The sequence below is a fragment of the Rhinolophus sinicus genome, chromosome 15, assembly GCF_057876585.1.
Source record: "Rhinolophus sinicus isolate RSI-liver-muscle chromosome 15, RSI-T2T, whole genome shotgun sequence".
Taxonomy (NCBI): Eukaryota; Metazoa; Chordata; class Mammalia; order Chiroptera; family Rhinolophidae; genus Rhinolophus; species Rhinolophus sinicus.
The window spans coordinates 59,376,876-59,398,816 of NC_142515.1; the positions used below are offsets into that span (position 1 = coordinate 59,376,876).

A 21,941-nucleotide genomic window follows, 5' to 3' on the forward strand; every position below is an offset into this window, starting at 1 on the left:
ATGTAAAGGGTGCCCTGAGGTTAATAACTTATCTTGTAAATCCCTTTTGGGCGGACAAACTGATGAGATCTGATAGATAAGAATGGGTTATTTTGTTAATCCCTTCAGGATGGGCAAACAGAACAAACCTGATAGATGAATTCTATTAGAAGGCACCGGCTCCCTTATTCAAACAGGCAAGATAAGATATAAAAATAAGAGCTTTTGCCCCACGTTGGGCACCTCATTCGTGACCCCCTCCCACTCGGTAGCTGTGACCCGTTGCTTTCAATAAACTATCCTCTTTCACAACTCCTCGTCTCTCCTTGGTCCATGTGTCCATTCTTTGTTTTCACGAGACAACGATCCCAGCACGCACAGAAATTTCCTTTATCATTGGGAGACACATGAGCACAAGACCCCACTGGGGAGAACAAAGGATAAAGACCTCAAAAACTCCCTTTTCAACTCTTTTTCACCCACACATTTGATGAAAGAGTGTAGTGGGCAAGGGTGGGGCATTTATTTTAACTAAAAAGTGTGGACAAAATAAGGTATTCCATAGAAAAGCAACTTTACAGTGTGATCTTATCATAAATTCCTAACCGGGCAGGCTATGGTAGGTAGTCACATGCCAGGCATATAAAGTTTTAGTAAAAGGTTTATCTTTGCCTTAAGCAAGCCCTATTGTTTTTTTGTATCTAGGTTAATGCTCCTTTGAAATAGGGTAACCACCCTCAAGAGAGCACATACTCTTGTTAACTATCCTGTAATCCAATCCCTGCCTTGCTTTCTCCCACCTTCATGTGATCTTCCTTAGGTTCCCTCCTTAATTTCAAATGCATAAAAGAAAGATTCTCCAGAGTATTTGGGAACTTCCTTTCCAGCAATTGTCAGTTGGCTCAAATAAACTCATAAAAATTTTCTATAGGTTGGGACATTTTTACATCGACAAAAGAAATAAAATGTTTTTTCTTTAGTCCTTGGCTCCTTCTCCTCTATAATCCAGAACTTTCCACTTAGCCAGCATCTGGAGGATAAAGAACCAATCTGCAGCCTTTATAAAAAATGTGGTGCATATACAGCATTCGGATTCATGATTCATGTCTTTTTCTGTTACCTATCCTATGCCCCAAGGCCTTAGAAGCAGAGAACTGACAATTTAACACATCATACTGAGTTTTATTTATCTATTTCCCCCTCATCTATACCTCTTCCTGTATCCTATCTCAAAATTAATGGTGTAATTATCCACCCAATTTCACTCAGTTCGGAACAGAGGGATTATCCTGGGTGCTTCCCTCATCCCTATCAGCTACATTAAATCAGTCATTAAATCCTGTGAATTCTTCCTCAGTCATATATCTCTGTCATAAAGCTTCTCTATGTCCCTCTACTGTCTTGATTGCAGCCTTTGTCACCTTTTGCTTGAACAATTGCAATAAATTCCTAATTGGATTCTCAGTCAATGAAACCTCTCCTTACCCCACACTGAGCATATGTTCCCAACAATGGGACCAGGTAATTTTCCTGCCTCAAAACATTTGACATCTGTGAAAACAACAATACAAGCCCCATACTTGAGAAAAGATAATATGAAATCAGAATTTTTTCTTCCCTTAAGAAGAGAATAAGCTTTAACTAATGAGAATCTCGAAACAAATCACTTGGGCTTAAACAGGTATTTTGTTTACTTGGGTACTGTGTTGTGAATCCCTTAGCTTTGCTAAAAATTACAGACTCTCTAGGGGAAAAACAGTATCACTGAGGGAGCTAAACAGAGAACCTATTTGCTAGCTAACCAAATTGGGTGAAGATCTAAAGTAAGATAAATTGATCATGCTGGATCTGTTCACTATCTTAAGTGACAGATTTCTCTATAGTGTTTTCCTGCCATTTTCAGAGTAAAGAAATAAGAACTGAGTGCTGCCAAACTGTTTTATTACCACATAAAATGCAAACCTTTACGTTTGTCAAGACTTACAAGGTTAGAGGATTATCATAAATCACAATTAAAAATAGCTTAGGTTCTTTTTACACAGCTTTGTTTTCCTTCTTATCTTCTTATCTACTTATAGTCACCAAGCATTTTGTCTATTTTTTTGTCTCAACCAGAAAGTAAACACCTTAAGGACAAGGATTCTGTTTTGCAAGACAATGGTAATACGTGTGTTATATTCATCTGTTTAGGGGCATCCACACTTATCCTTGGGGAATAGACAAGACCCCCAGTGGATGCCTGATAGTACCAAAAAAAATTACAATTACAATGTTTTTTCTATACATACGTACCAATGATAGTTTCATTTATAAATTTAGCACAGTAAGAGATTAGCAACAATAATTAATAAAATAGAACAATTATAACAATATAGTGTAATAAAAATTATGTGAATATGGTCTCCCTTTCTCTCTCAAAATATCTGGTAACCAAGACAGCATAGACATGTCACTGGGCTATCATCCAAAAGAACCTAACATTTCTCAATACCTAAACTATGTCATGAGCTATGCTTCCTTACAGGAATTGAAAAGAATTCACGACTACAAAGAACAAGGTGTAGAGCACAAAAAACAAGATGGTGGTGAGGCATCATACACAAAAAAAGAACCATATGCAAAAGGGCTCAGTGCAACAGAAGAGTAACTATGCACACCTGACATAATCACTCCAGGCCACAGCCAGCCCATAAATACAGAAGTCTCCCAGTCAGGGAGAAGGTGCTGTAAGAGCCTAAGCTCACCTTCCTCCGTTCCTTGATGGAAGCATCAAGTTTCTGTTCTGCTTTACTGAACTCGGTCTCCTACTATTGGAGCAAATGGTAGGCACTGGAAGAAAGACCTTGGTTTGGGTCCCTGACCCAGAAGGGTCAGATACATGGGATTAAAGGAATGATTCACATCCTGGGCAGGACGGTGAAAGATTTCTTCACGCTACTCAGAATGGTGTGCAATTTGAAATTTATGAATTGTTTATTTCTGGAATTTTCTATTTAATATATTCAGATCCAAGTTTGACCACAGGTAACAGATTGTGGAAAACAAAACCACGGATGGGTGGGTGTGTGGGGCAGATTACTCTGTATCCCTATAGGACAGTGCTTGGTGTAAAATGATCCTCAGTAAATATGTACTGGGTAAAAGAGTGAAAGAAAACAAAAACAAAAAACCTTCCTTACATAGCAGAGAAATGACTTTTCATTCTACAAATTATATGCAATGAAAACATCTGGACCTTTCTAGAATCTCCTTCCCTGAGTCGGGGGTAGAACTTACATGCGTCTAGACCACAAAATATAGCAAAGGTGATGGGATGATCACTTCTCGATTGCAGTGCAATATATGACACACCTCAGCTAACTGAAACAGGAGAGTCTCCTGCTGGCTTTGAAAAACCAGGCTGCCATGCTGTGCGATGGCCACATAGCAAGGAACTATAGAGCCCCTTGAAAACAACTGTGGCCCCTGCTTTACAGCCAGCAAGAAAGCAGGGATCTCAGCCCTACAACCACAAGGAACAAATTCTGCCACCAACCACATGAGCTTGGAAGAGACCACTGAGCTCCAGAAGTAACTCAGCCAGGCCAACACTTTAATTTCACCCTTTTGAGACTCTAAGCACAGAATTCATTTAAGCCATGCCTATATGTGTAAACTACAGAAAATGTGAGGTAATAATAAATAGATGTTTGAAACCTCTAAAAAAAAAAAAAGAAAAGAAAACATCTTGAATAGTCAGGCCTCAGAACAATCCTGGGTAAGAGGCAAATTCTGTCCCATCAGCTCTATTATACAAGTATATACTGACGCTTGAAAATGAGCCATGGGGAGGTCACAGAATAATGAAACCACTCCTAAAATCCTGCCACGCCTCCCTTTGACCTCGTGTGTCTTACATCCTTTTCTATGGTGAAATCCATAGAAATACATAGAACTAATCTTTGGCATTAGACCCAAGGAGCACATTGGCTTCTGTGTGCCAGTTAACACACTATTTCTCTCACTACATTGTTGAAAAGGCACAAAAATGCGACAGTAGTAAAGGAACAGGGCAACGGAAGAATTTTTAATTCTCACACCATTCTCTTTCAATTTTTAAATAATTTGTGTAACAGCTGCGAGTGAAACAAGGCTAAACGGAAGACGAGCTCGGTTACCCATAGCTAAAATGGCCTAGTGCCTTCTCTGCCCACATCCACAATGGACGTTGACTGCAACGCCCCCAACAATCCTCCACCGGCCCCACCCCCCAGCCCGGAAGGCCTCCTCCCTACTGTGCCCGCCCTTCTGTCAGAGATCTGCTCGTGATTGGTTGTTCATAGTGTTTGCCGCTTCTCCGGATGTGACGTAACGCAGTGAACCGGAGGAACTGCGCGCACAGACAGTAAGGGGTGGGTGTACGACCGAGGTGTACGCGTCTGTGTTTCGCTGCCCCGGAAGGGGAGCTGCGCGGTTGAGGTGACCGGGGACTGAGGTACTGCTCCGCGGGGATGACAGGCACCCGAGGTTCACCGTACCCTTCATGCCGGCCCCGCGGGGCCGCTGGGTGCTTCTGGGGAGGGCTGGAGGTAGCGGCGCAGCTTGCTGCGTCACAGCCTGGCGGCGCTTGGGAATCGCCTTGCGGGTGACCCTGGGCGTGGGGAGGCGACTGCGGGGCCGGAGGGTGGGTGGACAGGGGCTCTCGCTGGTTGTTGAGGTGCAGAATCATCCTCGCTGGCTGGCCGCAGAGCCGCCGCCGGGGCAGATAATGGGGTACCTGAAACGAGTGTGTCGAGCTGTGCGCCGACTTGGGGAGGCTGGAGGCTTGCTGCCGGCTTCCTATCAGAATCTAGTGAGCTGGTGAACTTTGTCAAGGATCAGGCGCCTGAGCTCATCAATGCTTACAGAAGCCTACGGCGTTGGTATTTCGTAGCTAAGGAACTTGAGTCTGAGAAGTCACGCATTCGCGCACGAGGTCACTTCTAGCATGAGGCAGAAGCAAGAGTCCCATCCTGTTCTGTTACGCGACAGGGAGGCCACGCTGACCTAACTGGGCCTCATTCCCAGTAGGTGTGTTGAGGACTAAGGGAGTTCAGCTGTTGGCTGAGCTGATGCAATGGTATGAAATCGGTATTTTCCCAAAGGACATGTCCAGTTATGTACACCCGGTGTACATAGAGCTGGTGACTGAGCTGGAAGCATGCTGGGATAGGTATTTTCAGCAAGGATTCTTGTATTTGGTGGTGCTAGGTAAAATACGTATTCCTGTGTTCCATTCCTAGAGGTTGAATCATTAGGACCAGAATAAGACCCAGGAATCTATATTTTAAGATACATCTCAGATGGTTTCAATACCTTGAATATCTTTATATCATATTCTGAAGGGAAATGATATTTGGCATGTTTGGCAGAAATTTAATAATGTTCGGTTTCCATTGATGTCTTATAGTCTTGCAATGCAGTATGACCTTAAATAATTATTCATCTCTTCCTTGGATGACATTCTTCCTCTGCTCAAAAGTTACAGCGTGTTCTTTTTAAATTTTCCATTAAATGCTGGTATAAATTTTAAGTCAAAACCACATTTACAAAAGCAATCATACACCCTGTAAGTTTTTCTTAAGATACTAACATCCACTCTGTATTAACCACATATGTTGTACAGAGTCATACATTTTGTTACTGTTTAAACTGTGATTTAATCCTAATTTGGTGTTCCAACTCAAACTGGGTTTTGTGGAATGGATTTCTTGAATTAACAAGGGACAAGCAGAGGATTCATCATTAACATTCAAAAGGTCACTTTATTCCATCTTTTGTACTAAAATATGGTTGTTTTCTTCCTGTCTTTGGAACCCCTATGTCCTTTCCTCAATTGGTTAATGGGTTATTTTTTTTTTTGTATCTCTAACCAGCATTTTAGATCTGCTTGGTAAACCTGGTGTACCACCACCATGCTGGCCGCAAGACTTGTGTGTCTCCGGACACTACCTTCCAGGGTTTTCCACCCAACTTTCACCAAGGCCTCTCCTGTTGTAAAGAATTCCCTGACGAAGAATCAATGGCTCTTAACACCCAGCAGGGTAAAGATAATCTGAATATTTTTACATTGTCTGTCTCTCTCTCTGTGCCCCAGGAACATTTTTTTTTTTTTGATAGTATGAAGCTCCCTACTCTACCATTAGTCATTTACTGAAATAGCCCTGATGATATCCCTTATCTCATATAAAACAGAACTCCTATAACTTCCTTTACTTACAGTTCTTGAGTTTCTCATTTAGAGTAATTTGAAGGCTTGAGACCTATATGGTATAGCGTAGAGATCGTGGAGCCTATAATCAAAAGCTTAAGAACCTAGGAATATTACCAGTTGACCAATAGCTTTAAGACATTACTAAATATGTCATTGCAGCTCTTGTTCAGAGAATGATTAAATAAAATCTGTCAGGTGAAAGAAACCCATTTCCTTTAACAATAAATTTCCCCTCTAGTAGTCAAAGTAGAAGTATAAATTTTGAAATGTGAGGTAGATAAGGAAATATAGAGAATTTAAAGGAGACAACGTTTTTCCTCTTAAGTTCAACTATTGAAAAGGAACTAAAACAGGTAATAGTCATCCCTCCCTTTGGCTTTGTGTTAAACAAAGATACCTTTCTTGAGCCCATTTCTCAGATGAAAAAATGTAGCTAACACTGAATGCATGTTTTTAAAAAGTTAGCGTTTAAAATATAATTCTCGAGATATAAATAAAATCTGTAGTTTATGAAATGGACAGTTATTCTGAAACTTAACCTAAGAAGTTAAGTTGTAATGAGTTAGTGAGTCACTTCGAACAGAGAGCACAAATAGGGTCTCCATTTAGTTTTTTAGATTACATACTTTCGTAGTGCAGTTACATACATGGAAAATACCATATTACTTTACATAGAGTTTTCTAGTGTAACAAGATCCTTCGTTTCATTTTATTGTTAACATTCTGTTTTGGTGTGGGTGGTATATGTCTTTGTTTTCATGTATGTCAGGAATATGCCACCAAGACAAGAATTGGGATCCGGCGTGGGAAAACTGGCCAAGAACTCAAGGAGGCAGCATTGGAACCATCAATGGAAAAAATATTTAAAAGTAAGTGTCAGTCTTTAGTTTTTAAAGGAGGTCTATCAGCAGCTTCCTAAAATGTGCAAATTGTGTAAATGTGCATTTCCTGGGAAGAAAGGCAATCATTTTTTATCATTTTCAGGGATCTAATGATGCAGAAAAGAGTGGTACTTCAAACTGGTTTCAGTGGTTCCCAGTCATAGTTCCTCCAGAGAAAAATTTTGCTTTCATCATTACATTTTTAAGGATTGTTAGTTAATATGCCATTATCTAAAAGGTATTATCTGTTATGGAAATTCATTTGAAGTTGCATAGAATCTTCATTCAGGCATATAATATCTGTATGCTTTAGGTCAAGAGTTTGTCACCAAAACATAGGTGTTAATAAAAGCCTAGCTGTTCAGGAAGGGTCCTCTTAACTGGCTGCCCATATAGGGCCTCTCAGGAAATAATGCCTTCATGAAGTCAGTTTGGTTCACAGTTTGCATTTCAGCTTTGCAAGTTCAGAAACTAGATTATTAATCTACCCAAAGCCAGTCAAAGAACACTACTGCTCCTTAATCTAGCAAAATGTCAATATATTAGAGTGGGAGAGAGCCCTAATTGGTGTTCCCTCAGGGCATTTCTGATCAATAGGTTGGCTCTAGAAACCAAATTGTATGAATCATAGTGACAGAATAGTAACATTCTTAGTGAACAAATTTAGACTACAGGGAATAAGATGGTCTTGATGAATACCTTCATCCAGGTAAAGTTGATGAGCTTGTTTCTCAGTACTCTAAAACAAGAGGACCCTCGCCCTTGATGCTGCTGCATAAACACTGATTACAGTTTTCTTTGGTTCCTTTTTTTCTTGACTCCACTTAAAGGACCATATTTGCTAATAGCACTTTAGACACAGTGTGATAACGACTGTTAACATTTCTTTCTCGTCTTTATTTTCTAAGTGTCATGAGAACATACCCCAGACTTTTATCAATAAAACATATCACTGAAGTCCCCCCACATATACAGACACACTGCCTCCTCCAGTTTTGTTAGGGTGAGATTAAAGGTTAATCAAGTCTGATCTTTTTTGTACTACTACAACTATGTTTTTACTAGACGCCTAGTCTTAAGGCCATTTCTGTGTCCCCATATGTACGAATTACAGCTGTTACAAAGAAGTATGGCATATGATTTTATTTCCATCTTCTAAATGTTGAGAAGGGTTTAACTACCAGCATTTTAATTTAGTCAAGACATGACAATATTAACCTGAATTTCCTCCTGTGTTCTCTAGTTGATCAGATGGGAAGATGGTTTATTGCTGGAGGGGCTGCTGTTGGTCTTGGAGCATTGTGCTACTATGGCTTGGGAATGTCTAATGAGATTGGAGCTATTGAAAAGGCTGTGTAAGTAAATTGTTCCCAAACAGTTCCAACCTTAAAATTTTCCAGTTTTCTTGTCATCTTTACCTTTTGCCACTTTTGCAGTGTTTTATGTCTAATCTTCCAACTATATAGAAATATACATGAAAAATAGAATCTCTTGTTTCCCTGACATAAATTTATTCAAACCTAAATAAAAACCTTTTCCCAAGGTTGTATGTGCTCAAGCAAGGAGGAAATGTGTTGCTTTATGTATGAGCCAAGTGTTTTCTGTCATTTATTTTTTACGGTAAAGTCAACATGTGCATCATCATTTTCATGATAAATGAGTGAATAAGATTTAGAGCAGTAAAGTAGTATTTCCCAAGGCCTCCCAGCTAGTAAATGATTCAACCAAAATTCATATCTATAATCTTATAAATTAACCATGTTGTGTTTTTTGCAGAATTTGGCCTCAGTATGTGAAGGATAGAATTCATTCTACCTATATGTACTTAGCAGGAAGTATTGGTTTAACAGCTTTGTCTGCCCTGGCAGTGAGCAGAACTCCTATTCTCATGAACTTCATGATGAGAGGCTCTTGGGTGGTAAGTCAGCTTGTTTTTATTTTTCCTTTTCCACTACATATCAAAAGACAACAAATTGGGGAAGGGATGTTAAATGGAAAGAATACCTTACTGCATTGAACAAGTGCAGCTGAGACAAAGTAGGAAGTACATTATGAGGTAAACTTGTCTTTGTTGAATATGTATTTTATAGCAGCAAAGGGGTTTGAAACTGAACTTACAGGTACGTCCTATTTACCTAGCAGCAGATACCAAACAGCCTCTATTTTATAGCAATTTACTAAAAAATAAGGCAGACCCAAAACCATTGTAGAGGTCAGTGGAAAATACCTGTCACAAAAACCCAAGCAAGCATTCTCTACTATTAAGAGTAAAACAGTGCTGCAACTATTCTGCATTTTTTTGATCCTGTATAAGTTATGTATTCAAGGAATGTTTCTTGAGTATTTGTTGTTTTGCTAGATACCAAAAAAGGATTTCAAATGTGCCTTTTTTCCTACTATCTAGTTGGAGAGATGAACTGTAGTAAGTGTTGAAGGATATACAATAAGAAGTAGAAAGTGTAAAATCAGTTGAATCACTGTTTTTGTTTTGGACTAGTAGGGAAATTCCATGAAGGAGACATTTATTTCATCAGGGCTATTGAAGCCTAGCATTTTCTATTTTGGGAGAGGACAAGGGTAGTCCAAGTTGGCAGAACAGCTTGAGCAAAGAAGGTAGTCAGTAAAAGTACTTTGCAATCCTGTTAGAGTGAAGTTCAAGTATTTGAAGTCTGAAGTGTAAAGAAGACAATTAGGGAATGTTTGCCAAGCTGAGGAGAGTGCCTAAGCAGTGAGAGCCCGTTGCAGATTCTGGAACAGCAAAACTGGTGTGCATTTGAGTATGTAAAGCTAAGGTGGAAGAGACAAGTAGGTGTACTAGTTATGCCTTTGTAAGATCTGGCATGAGGGGTGATATTGTGAACTAGAGCAATAAGTGAAGCTGGACGGGGAGGGAAAATGGGAGAGTTTCTGTAATACGTACAGCTTTCCCTTGCAAACTGGTTCTCCCCATACGTAATCCAAACCCCATCTAACCTCCAGATCCGTAATACTTTCAGCATACTATACATTTCAAAAGGAGAACTATTTACTAGTAGTACTGCCGTTTGGATAGTCTGATATTCTTAGGATATTGCTTCTCAGATCGTGTCATGTATTGCCTAGCCTAGAGGTTCTTGAAGGCACAGAATAAGCATGATGCTTATTCAGTTTTAATCAAAGGTAAATAATTTAAAATAGTTGTTTTTATAATAAAGCAAACATGGCTTATTGAGGAAGATTAAAATATGCAAAAGAGTTTAGCCCCTAAAATAAGACTTCAGAGAAGTTTTGTGCTTTGGCCATGTTCTCAACCCCCTGTGGGTGTAAGATCATTTTCACCTCCTGTGAGGGCTTAAGTAAAATAGTTTGGAAAGCCAGACAGGTGCTACAGAGATGAATATGTGACCTTTGGAGGGGTGCAGACACATACAGATAATGTCAGCGGTGGTACCAAGTGCTTTTGTAACAGAGGAGAGGCATCTGACACCTCTCGTGGCAGCCAAGGGACCTACCAGTAAACCTTCCCAGACGAGGAGGTAATCCTTGAGTAAGTCAGACAAATAGCAAGGAAATAGGAACAACAAACAGAATTAGAGAGGCATGAACCTGGGGCACGTTTGCAGCCCTACCCATTCAGTGTAGCTGGAGCATGGACTATGGAAAGGTAAAAGCCAAAAAAATGGAACTGGATCATGAAGTACCTTAAAAGAAAAACAGAATTGTGATAAATATCCTGAAAATGCTTTGTACCGAGATGTATGAAGTAGTTTTTAGTAAGTGTTTCTTCCTTGGAAAATGGGAGAGCAGAACCCAGTGTGTTTTCCGTATCAATATGAGTGAAGTCTTTCCCATTCTCAGCAAAAACAGATGTTCTGTTTACCTGTCCTTTGCATCAGAGGTTGCCCATTCAGATGTCTGGGTGTCAGACAGTGCAGGTGAGTGAGGCAGGGCTGCTTTGTCTAAGGGGATTATTGGCATCTAGAGAAAAGCCTTCCCCACTAACAGCATTCACTTCAATTGTTTGAGTAGCTGGCCAAAACAAAATACCTGCTGCCTGCTTCTGTCCAAAGGCTGCAAGTTTGCAGTCACTGCTTTAAATTTTCTGAAAATTCATTATTGTCTTTCTTACATTATCTACATTTCTTCCTTGTTATTTATGCACAAGGAATATTTAAACGTCATAACAATGGAAGTCTAAAACAGGCAAAGAAAAGGGGAGAGGACCAAATCAGCCAGAAAACTAGGAGGTTAGAAATGTAGAATATTATTTCCCATCTTTCCCATGTGCTTCTATTTTTCAGGTTTTCATTTTAGTAAATACGGAGTTCAAGGCAGTGTGTTATATACCAGGGGCGCCAAAAAAATGTATACAGATGACTTGTATTCATCTTTTGTTATCGGTATATATTGAGTATTGCAATTTTATTTATTTATTTTTTATTATTATTTTTTTTTTTTAAAGATTTTATTGGGGAAGGGGAACAGGACTTTATTGGGGAACAGTGTGTATTTCCAGGCCTTTTTTTTCCAAGTCAAGTTGTTGTCCTTTCAATCTTAGTTGTGGAGGGTGCCGTTTAGCTTCAAGTTGTTGTCCTTTCAGTCTTAGTTGTGGAGGGCGCAGCTCAGCTCCAGGTCCAGTTGCCAGTTGCTAGTTGCAGGGGGCGCAGCCCACCATCCCTTGCAGGAGTCAAACCGTCAAGTCCAACCAACTGAGCCATCCGGGAGCTTCAGCAGCAGCCCAGCTCAAGGTGCCATGTTCAAGCGGGACTCGGGGTGTTGAACCGGCAACCTTGTGGTTGAGAGCCCACTGGCCCATGTGGGAATCGAACCGGCAGCCTTTGGAGGTAGGAGCACGGAGCTCTAACCGCCTGAGCCACCGGGCCGGCCCCGAGTATTGCAATTTTAATGCAGCTTTTTCCTTTCTTAAAATGTGTACACATTTTTTGGCACCCTCTGTATATATTCAAATTGGTATATCATGACTAAGTTTTTTAAATGCTGCTTGTACTGCCCAAATCAACATAATTAAAAATGTTTATTCTGGGATTCTTAAAGGGATTTTGTTAAACCTCTAACGAGAAGGAAATTTGTGAAAGGTGGTGCTGTCAGTCAAAGGTCAGCTCATTCACTTGAAGGTGTCTGCAAAACTTGATGTGTGGCAGTAGGGGGCACTCTTGCTAAGCTGACCAAACTGAAATAAACCCAAGGTCTTTAATGTGCTAGAAAAATACAGGATTCTATTTATTATCCTTTGGTTTTGTAAACATGCTTTATTGGAGGAACTAACTGAACTTAAAACTCAATGGTTTCTACTTTGTTGTTGTATTATAAGAATTGGTTTTTCTTAGTAATATGTGTCTTTCAGGCAATTGGTGCAACCTTTGCAGCCATGATTGGAGCTGGAATGCTGGTACAGTCAATACCGTATGACCAGAGCCCAGGCCCAAAGCATCTTGCTTGGTTACTACATTCTGGTATGTTCTGATTTTCAATTGTTATTAAGCAGTCTTTAATACTGTATTTTTGGTGGCTCTTCGCAACCATAAATGATTTGTACATAATTTAATTAAGCCTCGTGTTTATAAACCAGTTAATGGTTCTGACACTGGTTCTAAAGCCATGGGCATCCCCAGTATTACACTTGCCTTCTGTGACAGTCTATAATAGTATATGTAGAGATTTCTTTTTGTGTATTTTGTCTAATACCAGGAATATTTAAAATCTGATAAACATCACTTGAGAATTGTTTTTGTTGTGTGTCTTTAAAAAAATAAAAAGCAGGGTGAAGTGAAGGAAGCGGTAAGACACATAAAAGAATAGGAAATTTTTGCAGTGGAGCATTGGGGAAAAAGCAGTGCTTTGGGGTTTGGGGGGAAGATCTTCAGAAATGCACATTTGTGTTTGATACACTTAGCTGGGTTTGTAGAAAGATAGTTCTTGGCCCAAAGTTACCACGAGCGGGGCAAAGGCTGTTCACCCAGGTATTGCAGAACAGTTTTAGTATCCTTTTAGGTATAGGTTGTCATAGCTCCCTTAACACTAATATTTTAGAGTTTAGACAAAGTGTTTTCCATTTCAAGTACCCCAGGATTTTCTGTCTCTGGGTTAAATAAAGAACCAACCAGACCTAGAAACAAAAACACTTCTTGAATGCATGTTCTCTACCACAATGCAAGACATTTATAAGTATTTCCCTGAAGCTTCCAGGGAGACAGGCTCTGAGATGTTTTAATATGGTTAGTAAATGGAAATTCGGTTTTTGGCACTCAATATTGACAAATTTGTGATGTGAAGTAAGTCATTTATCTTCTTCACGTGCTATCTTTATTTTGGTAAATGTGTGTGAGACAGCATGATTTCCCAACCTTGATTTTCAAGTCTGTCTTCTATTAGGTATTAGTTTATTCAATCATAGATAATCTCCATAGAGCTTTATACCCTGTTTCCCCGAAAATAAGACCTAACCGGATAGTCAGCTCTAATGCGTCTTTTGGAACAAACATTAATATATGACCCGGTATAGTGTGGTGTGGTGTGGTGTGGTGTGGTGTGGTGTGTGTGGTGTGGTATTGGGTATGGTATTGGGTAGAGTATGGTAGAGTATAGTAAGACCAGGTCTTATATTAATGTTTGTTCCAAAAGACGCATTAGAGCTGATTGTCTGGCTAGGTCTTATTTTCGGGGAAACACTGTAGGACAAAACCTTTGAGAATGGGAGGGAGGTGGAATATTATCTTTCAGTACCAATAACCTGCTTTTAAGAAAAATAATTATTCAAAACATAGTATGTGCATTTGCTAATTCTGTATCCTTTCATTGAAACACAAAATTCCTCACCATCTGAATTTTAACATTTATGTTTCTAAATCTCTATTGTAGTATTTTGGCCAGTGAATAGAGTTCTGCACCTGTTTCCCATTTTAGACACTTGAGTTCCTGAGAAAACAAATTCAGTGTCTTTTTATCTCTGATAAACAGTAGATACTTATACTTCTTGAACTGAATTATAATAGCTATGTGTTGTGTGTCTTTTTTATTATTTTGAGGTGTACAAAACAATGTAATAGACATTCACACCCCTCACAAAGTGATAATCCCCATCCGCCAATCTACTGCCTCTCTGACATGTATATAGCTGTTACAATTCCATTGACTTTCCACCCATTCATTCAGTGTTTGATTTGTTAGGAGTCACAGGACTCAGCATATAGTTGTCCTCAGAGCTAAGGTTTATTACAACAAAAGGATGCATGACAGGAACAACAAGGGGAAAAGATGCAGGCAGAGTCTGGAAAAACACACAGTTTCTCAGTGCTCTCTCATTCCTGTGAAGGGACACACCAAGAATGTGAAAAGTGCAATAACGTGCATTGTTTCTACCTAGGGAAGCCCCTTAGAGACTCAGTGTCCAAGGTTTTTATTGAGGGTTGATCATGTAGGCACCCTCCTAGCAAATATCAAAAGCCAGACTCCGAGAAGGAAAGCAGGCTTAAAGCATAATTCACAGTGTTTACACAAGTAGTATAACCATATCAGTTAGAGAGTGGCTCAAGTGCCAAGTTCTCAGATATCAGTCAAGGACTAACCTTGCAAGGAGGCTTTTGTAAAGATAGCCTTAGGCCTGCTGTGTCAACCCATTCTTGCACAATATGAAGGCCAGTTTTTTTCTTTATTTTTTTTGTTGTTCAAAATATGCTTTATTCTTCATAAATATCTTCAGAAGCTGTGCATACGTTAGCATGTTTATTGCATAGATAAGGAAGCTGAGGGTGGGTGAGGTCACACACCAGGAAGCGCTGAAATCAAGACTAATACCCCAACCTTATTTCTTCAAGATCCACACTGTCCATTTCTTCATTCACTGGTATGATGGGGTTTGGATGACCCAAGGGCAACCACTCGCAGCATCAAAGGGACATCAGAGCTGGCTTTTGACGTACTAGTAACATCCAGATACATTCCATTTTCGTTTTTTATCCAGATGTTTAACACCACCATGTAGACACAGCTGTGGTCTCAATCAGAACTAAGTGATAATTTGCCAGAATTACTGAAATTTTCATTGAAAAACTATTGTAATTGTTATTCCCCTGCTTGATTGAGATATAATTGATACCTAACGTTGTGTGAGTTTAAACTATACAGCATGTTGATATGATACACTCACATATTGCAAAATGATGGCCACCACTGCATTAGCTAACACCTCCGTTCCATATTTGCCATTCATTTTTTGTGGTGGTGAGATTTAAGATGTACTCCCTTAGCAACATGAAAGTGTGTGATACAGTGTTATTACCTGTCAAAAGTTCAGAAATAACTGCAGTAAAACCAATGTATTATCGAAATAGTAACTAGTAAAACTTTATTGTGCACACACCAAAATGACAGTTTGCAAACAGGAACACTCAACCGAAAATATGAAGTGGGGCTCAGGGGTATATTATTATAAAACAGCTTACGTAGTGTGAAAGCAGTGACTGTTCTTTATAGTGATTGTTATAATATTAGAATTTTCTATGGTTATCTCATACCAACCTTGGGAAACAGATCAGGTTTTCCTTATGATTTCCAAAGGCATAAGCAAGAAATGACCCAGGTAGGGTAAGCTAGTCGTGCAAAATAAGCTAAACTAAGCTTTATTTGTATGACTAAACCGGTTTTCTCTGCCCAGGGAATGTTTAAGGCTGCTCCTCATTTGTTTTTTATTTTAATGACACCGTGCTATATATTAGATCCCCAAACTTGTTAGTCTTGTAACTGGAATTTTATACCAGTGCTCACCATTCCCCTCTACCCAACTCCTAGTAACCACTACTCCACTCTGTTTCTCTAAGTTTGACTTTTTCTAGCTTCCACATATAGGTGACATCATATGGTATTTGACTTTCTCTGTCTGACTTACTTCACTTAGCATAATGCCTTCAGGGTCCATCCATGTTGTCAAAAATGGCAAGGTTTCATTCTTTTTTATGGCTGAATAATATTTCATGGTATATGTGTACCACCTTTTCTTTATTCATTCATCCATTGACGGACACTTTGGTTTTTTTCATATCTTGGCTATTGTGAGTAATGCTGCAATGAACAATGAAGATCCTGATTTCAGTTCCTTTGCTATAAACCCAGAAGTGGGGTTGCTGGATCATATGGCAGTTCTAGCTGTGATTTTTTTAAAGAACCTCCATATTCGTTCTCTATAGTGGCTGTACCAATTTGCTGAATGCCACTTTTCATTCACAATAATAATGCTGAGTATCCTTGTTAAATTTGTAGTTGATTTGTCCTTAAGCAGCAAAACATCTATTACCATTTAAGACTTTTACCAGAAAGTATCATTAAAAAGTCTCTGAATAATCTTAAAAGTTTTGCTGTCAATTGCAAAATTGATGGAATTTTTATCCCATGTCTTTCCTAGAGCAAAAAAAGAAATTTTTAATTATTCACCATCATGAAATACAATTATCTTATGACTTGATTTAGAAAATGTTATTCTTGCAAAAGAAATATACTAGTATTGAAATTTCAGTATGATGATAGGTTTGTGCCTATTTGTGAATTAAACTAATGTTTAAGTAAAGGATTAACTTGTTCTGCCCACTACTGAAGTAATGCCTAAGATTTTTTTATTGAGCTTTACTTCATTACCTTTACTTCATTATATTGATAATTTTTATGAAGACGTTTATAAATATCTGACAAATTATTTTTTATAAGCTGTGATAACATTCCCTACTGTGCAAGGTAACAGCAGTGCCTTTCCTTGAAGTTTCTGTATTTTTAGATTAGCATGTACTCATTCTCTTGTTTTACTTTGTTTCCTCTTGGCAGCAGTAGGTTTGACTTTGAGTTATTCATTTTAAGCCATTTTATCTCAATTCTTACATATATGAATATTATTGTAAAGATTAGTGTTAGATTCAGATCCAAATAATGAACTACACAGAATTTGACAGTTACTAAAAATATCGATTAGTGTTTGTACTTGTGAGTTGTGACTATTTGACTAGAAATAATGTTACTGTTATGATTTAGAATTTGGATAGCCACAAGTTTTGGTTGTGGAATTTGGGGGGTAGTATTACCTAAATCAGGGAAAGACTTTCTCTAATCATACTGTTTAACGATAAGGTATAATATGTTCAAATGGCACGTTAGTTAGAAGTGGCACTTTCCCCTTGGTTGTTAATTAGTAAATACTGAAGTGTCCACTTGCTCTTCCTCCAGGTGTGATGGGTGCAGTGGTGGCTCCTCTCACAATATTCGGGGGCCCTCTTCTCATCAGAGCTGCGTGGTACACCGCTGGCATCGTGGGAGGCCTCTCCACTGTGGCCATGTGTGCACCCAGTGAGAAGTTTCTGAACATGGGCGCTCCCCTGGGCGTGGGCCTTGGTCTCGTCTTCGTATCCTCACTGGGTAAGCCCCTGTGCTTTGACACTTGGTTCTTGGTTCATGATGTCCCCAAATAATCTTACGTACTCATGTATTCTACTGGAGGCAATATATTTAGTCATTTTTAAGAGTTGTTTAAAAGATACATGCTAATTTGACTGAATTTTCTTATTTGGCATAATAGTAAACCATTATTGGTTTTAACAAATACATCTAAAATGGCAGAGTTAGTCTGCAAACATGGAAATTGCTCTGATGCAAGAACCTTTCTATAATGTGGGCCAGTGACCCTTTGAAGGAATGAGTATCATGGGTTTTGAACTGAATGTACATAACATTAAACAGTGCTTATACTCAGATGTTATCTGTGCAGTATACCAAAGAACATTTGTTTAAGCAATGTTAATTATAAACCTAGTTATAGAAAAGTCCTTTTTAAAAAACAAACAAAACAAAAAAACCTTTTTTCCCATTTTGATTTCAGGATCTATGTTTCTTCCACCTACCACTGTGGCTGGTGCCACTCTGTACTCAGTGGCAATTTATGGTGGATTAGCTCTTTTCAGCATGTTCCTTCTGTATGATACGCAGAAAGTAATCAAGCGTGCAGAAATAGTACCAGTGTATGGAGTTCAAAAATACGATCCCATCAATTCGTAAGTAGTCTTTGATGCCTTCCCCTGTCACATAAAGACAGTTGAGTTATTTTATCCTATTTTGTTTTATGTCTGTATTCATTTCCTAGGGCTGCTGTAAAAATTATACAAACTGGGTGGTTTAAAATAACAGAAATTGATTCTCTCGCAGTTCTGGAGGCCAGACATCTGAAATCCAGGTGTCATGAGGCTTGGTACCGGCAGAGGGCTCTAAGGGAAACGTGAATTCCTCCCCTGGCTTCTGTTACAGCCAGCAGTCCTCACTGGTCCACACGTCGCTCCAGTCCCTGCCTCTATCTTCACATGGTGTTCTCCTGTGTCTGTCTCTGTCTCTTCGCTTCTTAGGACAGGAGTCGGATTAGATAAGGCCCACCCTACTCCAGAGTTACTTCTTCTTGACCCACATCTTCATTACATTTGCAAAGACCGTGTTCCCAAATAAGGTCACCTTCACAGATGACCAAGGGTTAGGACTTCAACATATCTGTGAATTCAATCCACAACACTGGCCTTGGCATGTTTTACTATTTTATTTCTGTTGCTGTTGGGTCTAGTCTCTCTCTAATAAGTTATGTATCCACAGAAGTTTGATTGTCTTACAACTAAGTGTAATATTTAGGTATTTATTCAGCTAATGAAGAGTATTTTACGTATTTTTGTTAATTATCCTTATGGTGCTCTTGTTGGTCAATTTTATATTTAACAAACTTTAGAACTGAAGAAAGATGTATTAGTCAAGTATTAGTTGTTGGAAAGTGTACATAATGGACTTGAAATGTTCAATAGAAAAGCCTATTTTATTAAAAATTGGAAAACACCTCAGTTTGAAAATTTTGTTTTGGAGATACTCAAATTTAGCTGATAATAAGTGTTTTAATATAATAATGCTTTGTCTTTTTCTTGGCCTCTCCACCTAAGTTGGGTATTTTATTTAAATTTTCTTGAGTTTCATGGTATCGCATTTTTTAAAGGAATTTATTTTTTTCTTTAAAGCTAAAAATATAATTATTTTTTTAAATGCTACTTATAATGCTTACAGATTTAACAGTTTCTTTATTTGGGTGATGGGGGTGGGGTGTTGTGGGGGTATATTATATTTTAAAATGCCAGACTTGGCATCTAACACATTTTTGTAAAGGTGTTTCTTTGGTTTTGTTCTGATTTTATTGTCTATCACCCCGTTTTTTCCCCCACAAGATACTGTACTCAGAGTGTTAGAGGATAAAATAATGATTTTTAAAATGTTTAAACTTTCAACATTTAAAAGATTAATCTGCCAGAAGAAAATCTTGGCTGTTTTCTAGTCTCGGATTTCCTTGTTGGCATCTTTTTAAAAATGTCCATCTTATGTACCTAGGACAGACAATCAGTACTGCTTTTCTTCTTTTCTAGATTAAGAAATAGCCTTTATCGGGTGACCTGTTAGCTTAGTTGTTTAGAGCATGGTGCTGATAGCACAAAGGTTGCCGGTTCAATCTCCACATGGGCCACTGTGAGCTGCGCCCTCCTTAAAAAAAAAAAAGAAAGAAATAGCCTTATCATTGTTATTAGAATTACATCATATTTAACGGAATTATTTTCTTTTCTAGGATGCTGGGAATCTACATGGATACATTAAATATATTTATGCGGGTTGCCACTATGCTAGCAACTGGAGGCAACAGAAAGAAGTGAAGTGACTCAACCTCTGACATCTTTAAGGCATCAGCTATCTTTCTTGTTTAATAGAGGCAGGTATTCATTAAATCGTTTGTTCAAGCAACTTTCGTTGAAGTTTAGAAGATAAGAAGTTATCATCATGTTTCAAATGTTCCAGTAATGTGATGCTTCAGGTCTGCGTTTTCTTCTGGAGAATAAATTCAGTAGTTCTCTTCGAAATAAGCATACACATGTCCAATGTTCATGTTTGAGTGATTCTGAAATATTTCAATGAATGTGAAAACAGATTTGTGTTGTGAGAATTTAAGTGTTTTATCTATTTTTAAATTGATTTGGTTAAGTATTATAAAAATTAGCAAACTTCTATTTACCTGCATCTATTTTGGAATGTAGAATATTAACAAGTAATGTCATGAGTGACATAGAGGTTTGGTGAAGGGGTCAGAGGGAAGTAAAGCATCACCTACAGGCCTTCTGTGGCTATGTAGAACTTAGGACTTGTGTCAGTGGTGGTGAGCCAGTGAGACAGCTCATTCGCTGAACTTATCAAAAGAGCATAAAACAAAGACATAGGTGATGCATTTCCTGCTATTCCTTTTAGTGCTCTCTTTATAACATACGTGTGATCATGTTTGGCTTCTCATTGTTTGACATTGTTGTGACAGTCCAGAATTCTATTCATATGGAGAATGCCTTATATGTAATATATATATGTGTGTAAGTTTAATTTTTGAATCTTCTAGCACAAAATATCCTTAAAATAGCTTCTCAGGATAAAATATTCAAAGCATGGAAACTTGTACTTTCTAGTATACAAACAATATGTTCATAATTGCTGAAATTTTTTGCATATTTATTGAAATGCTTAATAGAGTACACACTTGCCTTTCTCATCTCTGCAAACTTTGAAGCTTTTATTAGAAAATCCTGTTTATGACTTACATTTGAGATTATGAAAGCAGTTTTTCTCCTAAGACTTGGTTTCTTGCATTCCCTCTCAGACTAAGCACTAGGAAAAATGAGTCATTCTTCACGAACTGTATCGATCAAAAATGTAATGGGCAAAATGCTTCCTTGGTGTGTCCCCTAGCCGAATTTTCCTTCTCTCCTGCGTAGACCATTACTTAACTCTCTTGTGACATTTGTAAGTTTTTTGGTAACAGAAGCGTTAGTTTTGGAAGTGCCTAATTAATGAAGTAAGTGTGTATGGTTATTGAGGTGATTATTGTTCTTGATAAGCATTTATTACATTAATTCAGAAATAACTTTTAATGACCTCAAATTACATAAGATGCCTATTTTTGAAATAATAAAAGTTCCAGCCAGATGGTGTTTGCTCTATAATTTTTGTAGCTGATGCATATGTATACCATTTGGATAGGGGATTTGTTCAAGAAAGCAACTTAGTCTCTTACCCAGTATAGCATATATAGTACAATATGATTCTGACTGGTACTTACAGCTAAACTGCCTTTCTTTGAACCCCAACTCTTCCACTTTTTATGTGACCTAGGCAAATTATGTAACCTCTCTGCCCATTTCCTTATCTATAAAATGAAAATGATAACATTTCATAGGTTTAAAGTGAAATGTGCTGGCACTTAGTAAGCACTATGTAAGCTTTAGCGGCTATTGCCGATTTGTTTTGGGATTTTTTCCCTAGGAAATATCTAGGTGCCAAATTTCTATCTTTTCCTTTGTCTACGTTAGTCCCTGTATAATGTCAGTATGATCTTAAAGTGAAATCGTAAAGGTCCTTGATGATGGCGATCGCGGACTTCAGTGATCCTGAAGACGCTGAGTTTATTCTGTCCCCAGAATTTATACCTTCTGTGGACGTGCAGTTTAACAAGCACAAAAATGCATTACCTAGTTAACAGTGAATCTTTAACTTTAACACAGGAGACACAAAATTTACTGAAACTCCCATATGTAATTATCTTATCAATTGCCCTGATAGGCATCAGCCTTCTGTTCTGGGAACTGGCCACCCTCACCACATTCCTGAGCAGCATGCAAGCACTCTCCAGATGCAGGCAGAGACAATTGCTTCAGGGGGAGGAAATAGGTTAAGTATAAACCAAGCCATTCTGTTAAGGCTTTAGAGTTAACTGCAACCATGGCTCCCCACAGGTCCTATTGTCTTCAGTCACATTTTAGAAC

The 21,941-nt window shown here is 38.5% G+C and overlaps 1 protein-coding gene across 5 annotated transcripts; it reads left to right on the forward strand.

Moving 5' to 3' along the window:
* The first annotated feature begins 4,358 nt into the window (after positions 1–4,358).
* GHITM (growth hormone inducible transmembrane protein) lies at positions 4,359–21,105 on the forward strand. Of its 5 annotated transcripts, none has more exons than XM_074339712.2 (9): positions 4,359–4,485; positions 5,874–6,041; positions 6,981–7,080; positions 8,336–8,447; positions 8,869–9,010; positions 12,437–12,545; positions 17,299–17,487; positions 17,948–18,119; positions 19,709–21,105. In XM_074339712.2, the coding sequence occupies exons 2-9, from the start codon at positions 5,913–5,915 to the stop codon at positions 19,791–19,793; spliced, it is 1,038 nt and encodes a 345-aa protein (XP_074195813.1). In that variant the 5' UTR covers positions 4,359–4,485; positions 5,874–5,912; the 3' UTR covers positions 19,794–21,105. The 5 variants fall into 5 exon arrangements, with proteins under 5 accessions (XP_074195813.1, XP_019611119.1, XP_074195814.1 ...); XM_019755560.3 differs by having other exon boundaries at positions 4,359–4,453; XM_074339713.2 differs by having other exon boundaries at positions 4,363–5,028.
* Positions 21,106–21,941: the final 836 nt, after the last annotated feature.